The 15,646-nt window shown below is 44.3% G+C and overlaps 1 protein-coding gene across 11 annotated transcripts in view; it reads right to left on the reverse strand.

The window, feature by feature from the left end:
* Positions 1–15,646, reverse strand: part of LOC145967011 (protein bric-a-brac 1) — a 340,940-nt gene that overhangs the window by 118,089 nt on the left and 207,205 nt on the right. For 6 of the 11 annotated variants that reach the window (XR_014437266.1, XM_083091568.1, XM_083091567.1 and 3 more), the window contains one exon: positions 277–352. The exons of the other annotated variants lie outside the window; for them this stretch is intronic. Coding sequence is in view for 5 of the 6 variants with exons in the window: in XM_083091568.1 (XP_082947694.1) it covers positions 277–352 (76 nt within the window). In the remaining variant the exon portion in view is untranslated. The remainder of the gene's footprint in view (positions 1–276; positions 353–15,646) is intronic. 11 annotated transcript variants of the gene reach the window in all.

The following is a 15,646-nucleotide window of genomic DNA, read 5'->3' on the forward strand; positions in this document are numbered from 1 at the left end:
CCCACCTAGTTACCCGATTAAGTACGGATTTTTTATTTTCAGAAATAAGGGGCGGATGGGGTAGATATATTTTCTTTCAAAAGAATTTTCCAATAAATATATGTATGTAATATTCAATCATCTCTTGTTTAATTCATATATGAATATATATGAATTAAATATTTTTTTACTTTAAATTTATATATTGGTCTTTTTTAATTAAAAGGAGCGTAAAGATACCCAACTGTCTTGTGCGCGAATTTATATTAAAAGAAATTGTACGTTTTTTTTACTCACAAATGCTTTGTCGTCCTCTATATAAATCTGATCGATAGTCTGCTGGGATTAGTGTAAGAAGTCTCCGTGTACTCACCTGCAACAGAAAGAAAGCGCAAGTCGATTAATCAAAGGAACAGCTCGTCGCGAATAACAGCGAATGTAATTAGCGAGAAACGAATAAATTTAGTCGCTCTCGCTCTCGAAATATGTGTACCTTCGTGAAAAGGAGAACGTGGACTCTTTATCGACGCAGACACGGTCGAAAAAGAACAGGCAATTTTAATTTTACGTTCCTTGCCCGCGTAGCGAACGATGCCAGTAAAAACAAACGGCGAAAGGAAAGCGCGCCGCCATTGTTCGGCCGGTTATTATGGGCGAGCTACCGACGCGGCTAATTATTCCGATGCTAATTGAAGAGATAAAATTTAATCGGATTCCTTCGCGCAAAATAAGAGCGGACCCCGCGCCCGAGAAAAGAATAACTCGAAGAGTTATAATTCTGTCCCGATCCGCGACCGCTCGGCTCTCCTTCTCGCGACGATAGTCGATACTGGCCTCCTCCGTAACAATTTTCGTCGATAATAATGCGTATCGGGAATTCATTACGATGGAAAACTTCGCGATGCCCACGCCCCGGGCAATATTATAAGATTTTCCTACCGTTTCAACTTTATGATTTAATCAGTACCTGTTTCGACAGAATCAGGCACTTGTATCCAAAGAAAAAAAAAAAAAAAAAAACGCGGAGAGAAGTGTTTCTATAAATTCTAGATATTCAAAATAAAGTCAAGTTTTTCAATTATACATCTTTAATATTTAAAAAAAAAAAACATTCAATTGTCGATGATAATTCAAAAATCGAACAGGTCGCGTTTATTCTTCACTTTGCTCAATTTCGCCGCTCTATGCGTACAATACGCAATAATGTCGCTGTGGAAATTTAATGAATAATTGAGACGATAAACTCTGTATAGTGATAAGGAAGATTCACGCGCCAACTTATCGTCATTTCTAGTGGCAGCTTCGCATTCGGGCTCGCGGCTGGATTCAAAGACGAGGCCGACGCCAGAGTCATGATTCCGGGGTGCCTGTCTCTGGCGTACGAAGGGATGCGATGCATCGCGGATGCATCCCGTTGCAGTGCATAGGAGGGTGCGCGCGGGCCGAACATAGTGGCGGCGAGCGCACACCGCGGGCTAAGGGTGCGGCAAAGCAAGGGAGGACAGCGGGAGGAAGGAGACGGGGGTGGGGGCGGGGGGAGGAGAAAGAGGGTGGAGATAGGGAAAGGGTTGGAGGAGAAGGAAGGGGGGGGGTCGTCACAGGCTACGGCATCCCGGCATAACTCAGAATTGCCTCGCTGCGAGGGTAGAATTGACAGCATAGCACTAACATTGTACGCGCCCGCGTTATGTATTTATGTAAATGCATAACCAGCCACCCGCTTTCCCTCCTTCCCTCTCCCTCTTCCCCCCCGCTCCCCGCTTATACCGTCGGTTGGCGGATAGTATACGCACACAAATACGCACTCCCTCTCTCTCTCTCTTTCTCCAGCTCGCTCGCTCGCTCTCCGTCTGCGTAGCGAGGGTTCTCTGGCCGACGGCGAGCTCTTCCACAAACCAGCCTATACCTCTCTCGTGAACATTGTATTATACATATGTATACGGTCAACACGTACGCGTATATCGGACCGATGTACATAGAGAGCCCGCGGAAGTATGCGTGGGGCCTCTTACTACGGGAGAGTTACGAGGGAGCTGTACATAGCGCAAACGAGCGAGATAGGACGAGCGTGTAAGGCGCGTGCAAACGCGCGCGAGAAGCTGTGCGCAGGGGTGGTCAATCGAGGGATTGCAGCACGGGGGTGAGGAAAAAGGGGATGAGAGAAAGGGGGAGAGGAGGGAAGACGGGAGAGAGAGAGACGAGGGCGTGCATGTAAGCGGCACATAAGCCAACGGATGGAGCTGCGCGCGAGCGAGCGAGCGAGCGAGCGAGTCGCCGACCGACGCCACGGTACACAGCATATAGCACACACCGATCACATTAATCAGAGGTTATTGCGTGCATTCCTAATCATCCGGCAGCCTCTAACTATTCCTAGATTCTGATTGGTGCATTACTCGGCATTTCCGGTATGATTCTGCATTCCAATTGGCCCGCCGCCGCGCCGCGTCGCTCCACTTCGCTCCGCGTCGGCTGGCTCGGCTCGCCTGGTCGTCTCGTCCACATCGACGAATTTCAATCCGCAAGCCGCCGCCGATCCCGCGGCGACCGAGGACCGACCACTTCGGTCGAGCAAGCGAGTTCTCGATTGGACGAGTAAACCCCTTCGGGGTTTCTCGAATGAGAAGCGAGAAACAGTTGAGCTTGAGAATCTCGATCCGATCAAAACACCTTTGAGGCGAAAGCTTCGTAGGAGCTTTAAGGAAGATTATTGACTCCGCAGACTCGGAGAACTTTGCTTGATCCTCGTTGGAATATAAAATAGTCGCGTTACGAGACACGTAATATACGATTCTTTTTCACATGCTACCACTTGTATGTTTTTATTCTCATAAAAAGACGCAGAGATAAAATTAGTAAATTAAAGAATCTTAGATATTCTTACCAATTATTGTATATTAAATCAAACGCACCTTTAAATGATACTTGAGGGTTTTAATGATTACAGATCCAAAAATTGAGAGAAAAATATATCTTTATATTTACGCTGGAAATGTCAAGTGAAATTTTTACATAAAATTTAAGTACTCTTTTCCACATATTTCGGAGCGGAAGGGCTAAGAATTTGCGCCATCCGGGATGCCGATGAAAAACGACGATTCGATAACGGAAAGGGAGAAAGAGAGAGAAGGAGAGGCAGTATCGGTCGTTCACGGCGAAGCAATTGCGATCAGCGCGACTCTGGCGATTTGGCCGGCGATAATCATCGAGTAATTAACAATCCCAGTTTCAATTCGGCCGCCGCGGAAAACAGCAAATTCGTAATATCCTACAATATTGCCCCGGCGCGAAGAGAGACAGAGTGTAGAAACGAGAGAGGGAGACACCGCCCTCTTTCCACGTGGCGTTTATGCCGCTCGCGTGCGAATCACGCGATCGCTCTCTCTGCCTCTCTCTCTCTCTCTCTCTCTCCTCCTCTCTCTTTTCATCCTTTGCCGGTTCGCTCCGGCGCGCGCGATTCCGCACATTTTCGTATTTCCTATTTGTAAATAAGCAATCAGGCGCGGCGCGTCGCGGCATGGTGTGGCGCGGGGCGCCAAGGGCGGTGGCGGAGGTGAGACAATTAATCATTTCAATTAACGGACACAATTCGATCTCCAATCGGGCCCGGCCGAGAAGAATATTGGAAAGCCGGGAACAGGCCGGAAGCGCCCGTGTATTCTCTATCTCCCTCGTTTTCTCCCCCTCTCCCCCTCTCTCTTTCCTCCGCCTCTCTTTCTACATCCCTCTCTTTCTCAACCGTTCGTCCCGTTAAATTGTAACTCGGTAATGCGCGCGAAATAACGTACGAAATAACGTACGGAAGGCTTCGTATTATCTCGCTTTATGTGTGTGTGTACGTGTGCGTGCGAGCGTGTTTTGATGGTGAGTCTATCGCGCGGAAGTAGTTTGCGTTTTAATTAAAGCGGCGATTTCCGGCCGCGAGATGCGGCGCGATACATGCTTAGGTACGCGGCGATGAATTGCCCGAACGAATGTCGTTTAGCCGATTAAATTGTAAACGTCGAATGCGATTCGCGCGCTAATTTTATTCCCGCGAAACGTCGCGGCACATTCGCTCGTATAAATAAATGCTGATCGTTACGAATAAAAAAAAATAGAAAGGGAAGAGATCCGTTTCGGTCTGATACGCTGTTGTACACAATGCAATTTGTATTTGCTGCTAAATATGTATCAAACTTAAATATCAATCAATCTTTTCGTAGAATAACAATTCAACGAATAATTACGAATAATTAGAGGGTTTAATGTTGTAACAAAGACATTGCAAGTCCGTCAAGGAATTCGTTGTAAAAATTAAGATACATTACGAGAGAGACCGACTTTTAAGACACAAGAGTACAAAAGTCGCTTGTATTTGCTATCGCATATGTGCGAACGGAAAATTGCTATTCACCATTGAATGAAAAAACCTCTCTCTCTCTCTTTCTCTCTCGGTGCTCTACATGCAAAGGCCTCTACGTGAAACGGCACGACCGCTCCGAAGGTCAATATAAACGCTCGTGGTGTCGAGTGTAGCAAGCGCGCGAATGTGTGCGTCCGGGTTTCGTAACGTAACTTCATTCATCAGCTGTCCCGGCTTGAGGACGGTCAGGTACGACGCGAGAGAGAGGAAAAGAGAGAGAAACGAGACGCGTTACGTGACGATCCTCGCTCGCCAGGAAAACGCACGCGTCCGGAAATAACATGAAGCGCTCTCTTCTCTCGACTACTCGAGCAACTTGCCAAGTCTCTCTCTATCTCTCTCTCTCTCTCTCTCTCTCTTTTTTGCCCGCAAATTTGTCTGCACGCGCGCAGCTGGTGCGTAAAACCGTCGCAAGTCGCATCGATGTGTCCCCGGACGATTACACGGTCGTTCCGCCTTAAGTGATACGTCACGTTTACGTCCGCCATAGCAACACACTAATACATAACATTATAGCGAATCGCGTGGGGCAATAATTTCGTCGGACTCGTGACTTTGTTGCAATGTGTCCCGCTCCCGGGGCGAATTTCCTCGGCGGAAAGTAGTAAATAACGGTCGCGTATGACATTATATTATTATTCGTCCTACTTACGTCGCGGCCGATGAGCCCCGACTGCAAATTACAAATTGCAACCCGCAATAAGGCGGAATAAAAAATCTTGTCCCGTCACGCACCGCCGGCTCGCCCTTAGACCGGCAGTCGCGTTGCAATTTGTTATTGCGCGTTTCCGTGCATGTGATAAATTAGATCTGCGTTAAATAGAACAACTCTGCGAATAACATGTTATTTCGCGAGGTATAATAATTACTATAATAATAATAACCGCGTACACATGATAATATACCTCGTTGGTCATTGAAATATCTTATCGTGACAGAATTCGAGCGCGAAATAAATGTAGACAGTTTTGAAGGCGAGAGATTCTCGCGGATAAAAATACACCGCGTACATCTGTGACCGATTGACTCGAGACTCTTCCTCTCCTTCTTTCTCTTTCTTCTCTCGCTCGTCCGCTCGAGGGTTAATGGGGTTAAGTCGCGAACCATAAGTCGTGGCCCAAGGGGCGGCAGAAGGGCGCAGTCGGGCACGAGCGCGGCGCGCCGCGCCTTAACGAGGTTAGCGCCACGAATTGCTCCGCGGTGAAAGTCTGATTGAGAAAATTCTCGGAGCCTGGCACATCGACGTGCTTTCGAGCAGAGGGCTCGTAGTCGGTCGGAGACGCGGGGAGGAAGTCGATCGACCGGCAAGATACGGTCAAGATGGGGCGGTGAGTAAAAGAGAAGGATAAAAGAGAAGAGCGGTTGAAAAATTATAAACCAAGAAACCGACAGGATAATATAATATTAGTCCTTCTTAAGAAAAAGAGAGGTGGAAGGAGAAAGAAAGAGAGCCATGAAGAAGATACAGACGGTAAACTCTTCGGTTAGAGTAGATAAAAAGGTTAGCACCCACAATGAACGTTGAACCGCCGTTGCCACCGTCTGTGTCTCCCACCCTTTTCTGCCCTTCTCGCCGCCGCCAAAGAGCGCTGGCAGGAGTCGGGGGTGGAAGTGAAAACAGAGGCTGCTGCCGGTAATTCCGTAGAAACCCGAGCGTCGAAAGGTCACTCTGGGAAAATCCACGGATTACTTCATCCCTATCCCTTCTCTCTTTCTTTCTCTCTTCCGCTTTTTTTTCCACCCCGAGAAAGAAAAAATAAACAGAGACAAAACGGCGGATGGTTCGATGATGCATCGAGCTCGTCAGTATGCATCTGGTCCACAGGGTAAATCTACACCCCCGGTGTAATCGGGGATGTGCTGGCAAATGTATTCAGAGGATACGCGGAAGATTGCTCCGATTTGATCCCACCTTCCCTACGACGATCAGAACGCAGTTTCCTGCAACAATCGCGCACGAAGATTGCGCGACAGCCATCTTAATGTCGCCATTTTGTCTGGCCCTTGACAAAGGTTAAGACGGTCGAGGGGTGGTGATGTACGCGTGAAAAGAGGGGTCGTCGTCGGAGAGACGACGGAGAGGAACGGCGAGGGACGGTAAATAGGAAATAAGTTGCTGCCGGAGGGGGCGAAGAGCGGATTTCACGCCAATTTCTCGTCTCCGCTCGTCATTGGCGAGAAATTGTCAAATCGCTGCCTTTCTCACGTCCAACTCACCCTCTCTTCCTCCCCCTTTTTCTCTTCAACTCATCCCGGACGATCATCCTTGGTGATCATGAGTGAACTGCGTCGGGAAAAAGAGGAAGATGCACAAGAGTAACGAGATTTCTTTATTATCGTTCGCAAATAAATTTGTAAGCGGGACATCGACGATGATGACAATGGCGATCGAGCGTGCGAGATCTCGTTTGCCTAACAGAACTGTCATCTTTTTTTCGATACGATTCATATTACGTCGAGAAGTAGTGCCGACGCGTTACAATGTTATCAACATCAGGATGACTGAATATTCTCGATTTATCGTACTAACTTTCAATTCGTGTCAATGTACTAAAATAAAAGATTAAATTGAAAATATTAATAATAAAATTATTTAAAATCGTCTCTTTTTCCTCTTTCAACTTTTCTCTTCTTTAGTTGCGAGACTACACATTTACCAGGCGTTTGTGTACTAGCAATTAAAAATTTCCACGTCATGAAAAAGACGCCAAATAATACATAAGGTTTTAAAAATTTCCGCTGCCCGAAAATTTTCTTCATCGCGCTTGCAAATTCGCGGCCGACTCGAAGCCGACGTTCGTTCTCTTAAAAAAGAACGGCGACCGTCCTGGCGAAGCGGTTTGTTTCGCGCTAACAAATCCCGTAAAATGGAATTTTTAACGCCACCACCATGACTTGGTAACACCTTTAGCGAGGGAGTCGTCGTTCGGTCGGTCGATCGGTCGTGTCGGAGAACACGATGCGGTTGCGCGTCGGCACTTCTCGCTTCCGACGAACAGGAACAGGATGAGAATGTATGCCGGAGAGAGAAATGTCGCGGCATTCCGGATAAATATGCACAACCTTAATGACGCGACGAACATGCGAGCGAGCGAGGGGACGCGAAAGAAGAAATCGGGAAGGAGGGAAAGTGGGGCGGAAAAGGACGGAAAGAGTGTCTGAAAGAAGCCCTGGGGAGGAAAGGAGGCGGGAGAGGCGGCGAGAGGAAAGACATTCTCTTCGGCGCGATTCTCGTAATAGCTACTCGTGTCTTACTACTACTCGCCACTCAATAATGCAGCAGCTTACTCGCGCTCGTACGTGCGCGTGTGAGCGAGTGTCTCGTAGAGTCTGAGAATCCTAACGGAGTCGGAGTCCTACCCTCGCGCTCTGAGGATCGCCCGCGAGGGCCTCTCAATTATTCAACGGGACGCGTGAAGAAATCGAATTATATCCCGCGTCTTTGTGCCATCGACTGCGCGCAAACATTTTTCTTCATATTTATATAAATAAAAGACCTTATCGCGCGAAACAAAATAGACAAAGATGCTTCCTTTCTGTGTATGTACGGAATATAACATAATTGTACAAACAAATTTTATCATATGCGCGTATATGCAAAATTATTATAGATATGCTACGTGAAAGAGAGTGGCAGCGATGTGTAATAAATAAATAATTCCGCTCTTCGAGAAAGATTTTGTCACCCTCGCGAATCTCATTCGAGGATCGAACGCGAGCGAGGAGGGCGGCAGACATATTTATTTTCAACAACCCCCCAATTCGTCCCGACTGCCTCCGGGATACGCGGGGGGAAACGCGAGATTGAAAGTGTAATAGGTCGGCCATCTTGGTTCTACACCCTGCGTCAATTAGTCGCCGACGGAGGGTGCCGAGGATAGCGCGATGGCGTCGTCATCGTCGTCGGGGCCACGAAAAGACGCGCGAAAACTCAATCTTGGTGTGCGTGTGCTTCCTCCGACACGTGTGTTATCAATCCCGATGACGATATCGAGCACGACCGGGAATTCAAACTCAGTTTCCACGTGCTCCGGAAATAATGCAGGCCTCGTCGAGAAAATCAGGAAATGAAGCTCGCGTCCTTTCGATAGTCCTTTTGCTTCTCCTCCGAAACAATTTTGCGCTTTTCCCGCCGGAATTATACCTAGTCGTTTCTTTGCGAATCTCCATATCGTTGAGATCCATTTGAATTGTGTGCGCTTTCGTATAAGTATCGTACGTCTAAACTTTCCAAACATTAAACAAATAATAATAATAATTTCGATACGAATATCTCTGTCTCGATTTTAAAATAAAAGGTGTAATCAAAAATAAATTGTATGATGTAATTATCATCAGCCTCGGTCAACCTGCTACAAGAAACCGAATTAAATTACAAATGACTAAAGGCTTAAATTAATTCGGGGCAAACGACTTCCGGCAAACGAGGTCTGCCAGCGACAAAGGCGAGATGACTACGTAACAATCACGAGATGTACGTCATTAGAACAATGATCTGTTTTGAATTTCCAATCTCCAGTTGCGCGCTGAATGGTGGGTCGCGAAAATCGCGTAACACTCGCATTAACGACGCGTCGCAACGAACCATGTGCGTGAATACGAAAAGATGCAATTAAGTAGGAAATATGCGGGAGTTCGTTGCATATCTGGCTAATGCGAGTCGCGAGTTAGCATGACAAAGACTCGATTGCGGACATCGAGATGTATATCTTTGGAAAATTTATCTCTTCCGCACCCGCATTAATGCGCGTCTCGTTCCGGCGCGATTCCTCGACGTGATGCGAGGTGAAAATGCAATCGAATAGCATTCAAAGTGCTACGAGATAGATTCGTGCCTTTAAATTAGTATCGCGCGCGAGGATTCTGTAAGATATTTAAGAGTTTAATTTTTTTATTCCTGCAAAATCTTCCTCGCTAAATAAATCTCTTTACAATCGTACTCCCTTCGAGAGACCCGACGAGAATCCTTGAACTTGACTTGACTTTTCGGCGAGAATATTTTTAGCTTCGAAACACTGTTTTTTTCAACATGCCTGTGAACGAATAAAGATTTCAAAGAGGAAACAAGGTTTAGAAGCGGAATATTTAATTCGGATGTGGGTTAAACCGAAGAGTAACACGCGAAGGTATCATTATTATTACCTCGCCTAATGTTTTTATTCAATTCGAGGGTGGTATTCCGGGAAGTATGCGAGCAATTTATTCCACTTGTTTGAAAGGGAGATGGTTCCACGCGCGCACATACACACATACATATATCAATCTTTTTTTTACCTATGTGAGCGACGCGCCTAAAGCGTGATGATAATTGCTACTGGTGTCGGAGAATTATCGCGAGAAAAAAAAATACACGAACACACACATAGCGCGCGGAATGTTAAGTCATCGTGTACAGGTGAGAATGATACTCGCATGATAATGCCACGCCTCGTTTCGCCGCGATTCTTAATATCGCAGGCGCATTAATTGACTCGGAATAGCGAGCAATCTATATTAGAATCTAGTTTACGTTGCTGCGCGGTGGTGTGCATTATGTAAATAAACGCGTGCTGCATCGCGTTAGCCGCATCGCGATTGCAGAGACATACACGCCGCAGATAAAATCGCGTCGGTGTGTAAACGCTCCGTTCGACGCGCACGATGGAAGACATGCGAGAATATTATTTTATCGGAAGTTGATAATGACGCGGGAGGGAGCGCACAGATGACAGCGGCGATAGTGAACATCGACGCCAGATGCGTTCGCGATACTCGAAACTATTTGTCGTAGAAACGCATACTCGGGGTACAACGCACTCGAAGACTATCGCGAGAATAAACGTTATTTTTTTTTATTTTTTTTTTTCATCTCCATCTCGCCGATTGCGCGTATATCGGATTGACTTTGGGAGAGAGGAACCGTCTCGAATTTAAATTCCATTCAAACTACTCCACCACGCTTCGATTAAAATCGACGGCGAACAGTTTCGAGCGTCAATTGGTCTAATTTCAAGTTTTAGTTAAATTCATCATATCTTGCACCATTTGCGTCACGACGTTTCGCAAAAAGATTTCGCAAATATACGTGTAATTGTTTCGATAATTACGGCAATCACACGGCTCACAAAAGTATAGGCACAAACTGTCGTATATAAATATAAAGATATCGAGAGACTCTCTCGATGGATAAAAACAAGCTTTGCGCGTAATGACGAGGTCGTCTATTATTATATAATTCATCGTCGGTCGTTGCGCGCGCGCGCGCGCGCGGGGGAGGAGAGGGGAAGGAGGTTCGCGCGCCATTCTTCTATGATAATTTTTCACATTAAAGTTATCTCCGGCTTGGATAATAAGTAAAAAGAGCGATAATAGCCGTTGCCGTTTTGCGTTGCCGGCGCGGCCAGAGAGCAGCGAATAAAAAGCGAGACAGACCGATAATTATTATTGTGCCGTATGTCCGAACCCCCTGTAACTAACGAGGCTCCAGCTCGACCACGGGCAATAAATGTTAAGCGCGGGGGAATGGAAGCGAGAACGATATAATTAAGAATGTTAATTTATCTAATAATTAGGAGGATTAATAGGAAGACCTCATCTGATATGCGGAGGAAGCGCGAAGGTCGAGCGTGTGTGGGAAATGGGAAGCTGCGTTCCCTTTGTGCTAAGAATCATCCCCCTCCCCTCTGCTGATCGACGTAGCTCTTTAAAAATAAAACGACATAGAACAAAGAAAAAAATAAATAAATAAATAAACGAAAAATCTAAATATATCTAGAGAGAATAGGTGACTGAACCGTATTTTTTAATGACAAAATCAATTCAAAACTTATTAGAGAGCCTGGTGTTAAAACACCTTTCCATGATACTGCGTCATATCGTGTATGACGCAGTAAAAATAAACGGATATAAAATAAAACGCTATTATTAATAGAAGAGTTGCATGACAGCGTGTCTCGGATATATAACCCCGCATACAATCAAGTATAAATAAATTTGTACGAAGTATAGAAAGAGAGAGAAAGGGAGGGAGAAAGAGAGAGAGAGAGAGAGAGAGAGAGAGAGAGAGAGAGAGAGAGAGAGAGTAATGATAACAGAAACTGCTAGCAAACAAAACGCGCGGAGAAAAACGCTATCCGGCGTTTTATGGAGAGAACACGAGTCGTCGCGCTACTAGGAAGAAATTAAAAAGCAGAAAGCGAAAAACCGCGCGACACGATCGGATTTCACGCTCGATAGTTCGGCGATCGAGAGCCAGCGACTACAACACGACGTCGTTATATAGTCGCGCGGATTTGAAGCGTCGAAAGGCAAACAAAAGGAAAATTAAAAAATAAACGATCGCCAGAGTGCGGAGAAAAAACGTAATGTACGGGAAAACAGTCTTTTCCCGCGTTTCCCTGCTGGGAAAAAAATCTATCGATCGCCCGACACCGAAGTTACACGCTCCGCTCGAAAGAATAGTCCGAATGAGCCGACATAAGTTTTTTGCATTACGCTCGGCTATTATTAATGTAAATATAAAGTGCGCGTTCGTCTCTCGAGAGAACGATGTTTATTATTCATTAGAAGTTATGACTTTTAATGAGGCTCGGAACTACCGACCGAAGGTAGTTAATGCATAATATAAATAAGAATTTTTTTTCTACGTCACGGTATAATATATAACGACGACAATCTTAACCGTCACATGAGAGGCGAAATAATTTATTACAAAAAAAGGAGAGAGGAAGAGAGAGAGAGAGAGAGAGAGAGAGAGAGAGAGAGAGAAAGAAAAAATACGCATTGCCTTGGTGAATCGATCCATTCGATTCGGCTCAACGTTACGATCAATCTGCGGCGTCGTAACTTATACTTATTGCAAATGTTTATAAACGCGCAACCGTATAACGTTATACGTCGCGCGACGCTATTTCTGTTAATGGAAAATTTATCCTGCTCGATGATGTATGGATGTATGGATGTGTTGAAATAGAATGTAATCTTGAAGTACGATAAAATGCGCGCGATTGTTACTATTTCCGTTCTTGCGATCGCGTTCTCTGCCGCGATTTATTCGGCGTCCTTCTGACGCCGGTCGGTTCGCGTTCGTTTCGATTATTTATCACCGCGCCCGATTGAATCATCTCTTCCCTCTCCCCCCCTCCAGCCCGGACAGCGTCCAGTTCGGGAATAAAAAATCGCTCGCTTATCTCCGCGAACGGCACATACGACGGACCTTATCGGCCAACGTATTTAGGTTCGTGTACTAATTAACGAATGTCTTAATTACGAGAACAAGGAATACATGTGGAGAGGAGAGGTACGGACTCGCGAGTGAAATTCCATGCAAATGCGACCTGGTTTCTTTCGCAGTACGGTTCGTAGACCGCTTGTCGACCCTTTTTTTCCTTATACCCAACGAGAGAAGGAAGCCAGGTTAACATCCGAAAAACTTGAGCAAACTTACGAGAAGGGAGGAATCCGAGGGGTTGGATGATGGGCGAGCAAGAAGCAAAAACCAAAGGTATCTTATTTATAAATACGTATGCAAGTGAGGGGCTGGCTTTCACACGACGTGGCTTAACTTGGGATCAAGAATGACGCTAGAGAGATGTACTTGCACATACGTCGCAAGTACATTTCTTTCTTGGGGGGAATTAATGTCCGTGCGACACGCGCTCTTTTTCTTCACGCGCTCTTGTTCTCCTCTCCCCCCTCCCCTCTTCCCATCGAGTCATTGTTGCTTCTTACAATGGCGATTAATAACGATGGATATTTAGACTAAGAGAGTCGTTACGAGCTTCTTATTCCAGTGCGTATCGTTCGCGGCATCGAGATTTCATATTATTGCTGAACGTCGCGAGAAAAAGCCATTCTAGCGTTCGTTCAATGTGTGGGAAAAGAAAGAAATTGATAATCTGCATCGTAAATTTAAAATGCGAACGGACAGTCAAAAAGTGTGCCCTAATTATAACTCACATGACTGAAATAGATTAATATAATCTGTTTAATTGCAGACTGCAAGAAATAAAAATTATAAATCTCTTTACATTTGTTAATTGGATTACGAAAATTGCGATTTTCCTTTCCTAAAATCCACTTTTGTATGAAACATGCGATGTGTGTGTGTGTGTGTGTGTGTGTGTGTGTGTGTGTGTGATTATATTTTTTCAACGCGATTCTCTCAAAAAGATTTATCTCTTGTAATCATCTTATTTTTACTATGAAAGTTTGTATTTTGCGTGAATAATTTTTTAAATTGAATTTATATATACACCATGTAATGTTTAAAAGATTGCAAAAATAATAAATTCGAAAATTTATTGGCGAATTCGAGAATTTATATTCTGAAATTAAAAATTAAAAATTAAATAATTAGATTTAATAAAAAATTTACGAGCGAAAACGTGAAAGAGTCATAAAAAATTGATTCCAGAACAGATGCTTTTAAACTCGCGGCAATCATTCTCGATCGAAATGAATCGCGAAGCCATCTCTCATGGCGATTCGCTTCAAGCTAACGCTTGGCGTTAACGTTTGCCTTCCATTTAAATATAATCGTCGGCGCGGCGAGGCAGCTTTCTTGGGCCAGACGCGAGCGCGCGCTATATTAATATTTTAATATAAATGCAAATGGTATTAGATGACGTTTACCGATAAGGACAGAAAGAGAGAGAGAGAGAGAAGGAGAAAGAGGGGGAGAGAGGGAGGGAGCGAGGGAGGAAGGGAGAGAGAGGGAGAAATCCGAGAAGGAGGGTGCGTTTGTACCTACTTGCCCCCTTGCGAGTGAGACTCTCTTCCCTGACCCCGTCGCACCCTCGGCGTAGTACACCCCCGCGATTTACCGTCGCTGTTCGCCTTTCAAGGATATTAAGGAACGACCGTAAGGTATGTAGCTTACGGTGCCGTCTTACGAACTTTCCGGTCTCTTGGTAGAGCGAATATGTGTGCACGCGATACACATAGTATGCAGGATAGTTTAGAAATATCTTGCTGCCGGGAGAATTTATTGCGTCGCCCCTTATTATCATTATTATGTCGTGGAAACAGTGGCTGCGTTTTATACGGCATTCATGTGTAAATTTTTAACATTTCGAATTTCCTGAACTCGCATTTTAACGAAATTTTTTTTATGCGCGATAACTGTTTTTATTTAAATAAAAATTTATTAAAATTTATGATATACAGAGAGAAAGAGAGAGAGAATGTATGTATGCGCAGGAGTAAAGTGAAAGATATTGTAGAATACGAGGTAGGCGTTTAGAATGTCACTTAATTTACAATTATATATTATATATATATATATATATATATATATATATAAAATTTTAAGTTTCACATAGTATATAATTAAATACGTATATATTATGTGTATATACTACATCCTTTCTTTGTCGTTTCTTACTCTTTTTGATAAATATTTTGATTGTAAAATAACTATTTTTAAGTATTACTTTTGACTTGGATATATATCTCTTTCTCTTGTAAATCGTACAAAAACGAAAATTACGGATGAAATTAAATTACGAGTTGGTTCTCGTATTTGTGCAACGCGTGCCCGAGAAGTTAAAGTGCAAATTCAAATTTACCGCCCATAAGTTTCCGAACGCAACTGGAAGAGAAATGGCTTGTAATTTCAAGTTTTGATAAACTAGACTACCTGTGTGTGCATTTTATTTTATTTTTTTCATATCGTTATGTGGAAGGAATTTATGTAGAAATGGTTTTTTACGTGCAATTTATGCAGAAGTAAATTTATTAATAGAAGAATATTTTTATTTTATTCAAGACTCGATAACTCTCCGTCTCTTTCTCTTTCTTTCGTGAATAATTAAAGATCAAAAGTCCTAAATATAAAATTATAGATACGATTAAAATAAATCCTCTATATATGCATATATATATATAGATATAAAACGACATAAAAGTCAAGATCAATATTTCCTCTCTACGGTATAAAATTATAAAAATTAATGTCGAGAGATTGTACAGTAAAAAGAAGAAAAAAACTGCAAAATTCTAACCTGCGGGAAAAAAAATTTCAAGGATCGGGCTCGACGTAACGGCGAAAAAAGTCAGGTGCGTGTAAACAGCTGTAGGAGGTCACCGTCGCGCTCACGCATTAATTCCGCGCGGCGTCGTCAATTCGGCCGACGACTCTCGTGCGAGAACTGAGCGCGAGTAGCTCTCGTCGCAACGTCGTATTATTATCGTGCGCGTTGTTGTCGCGAATGCAGTCGCGGTGGCTGATACGAGTCACCACCACCATCACCGTCGTCGCGTTCCCCATTTACGCGATTCAGC

This window comes from Camponotus vicinus, unplaced genomic scaffold (assembly GCF_025532165.1).
Source record: "Camponotus vicinus isolate PSW18456_S1 unplaced genomic scaffold, iyCamVici1.0 SCAF_2, whole genome shotgun sequence".
Classification (NCBI taxonomy): domain Eukaryota; kingdom Metazoa; phylum Arthropoda; class Insecta; order Hymenoptera; family Formicidae; genus Camponotus; species Camponotus vicinus.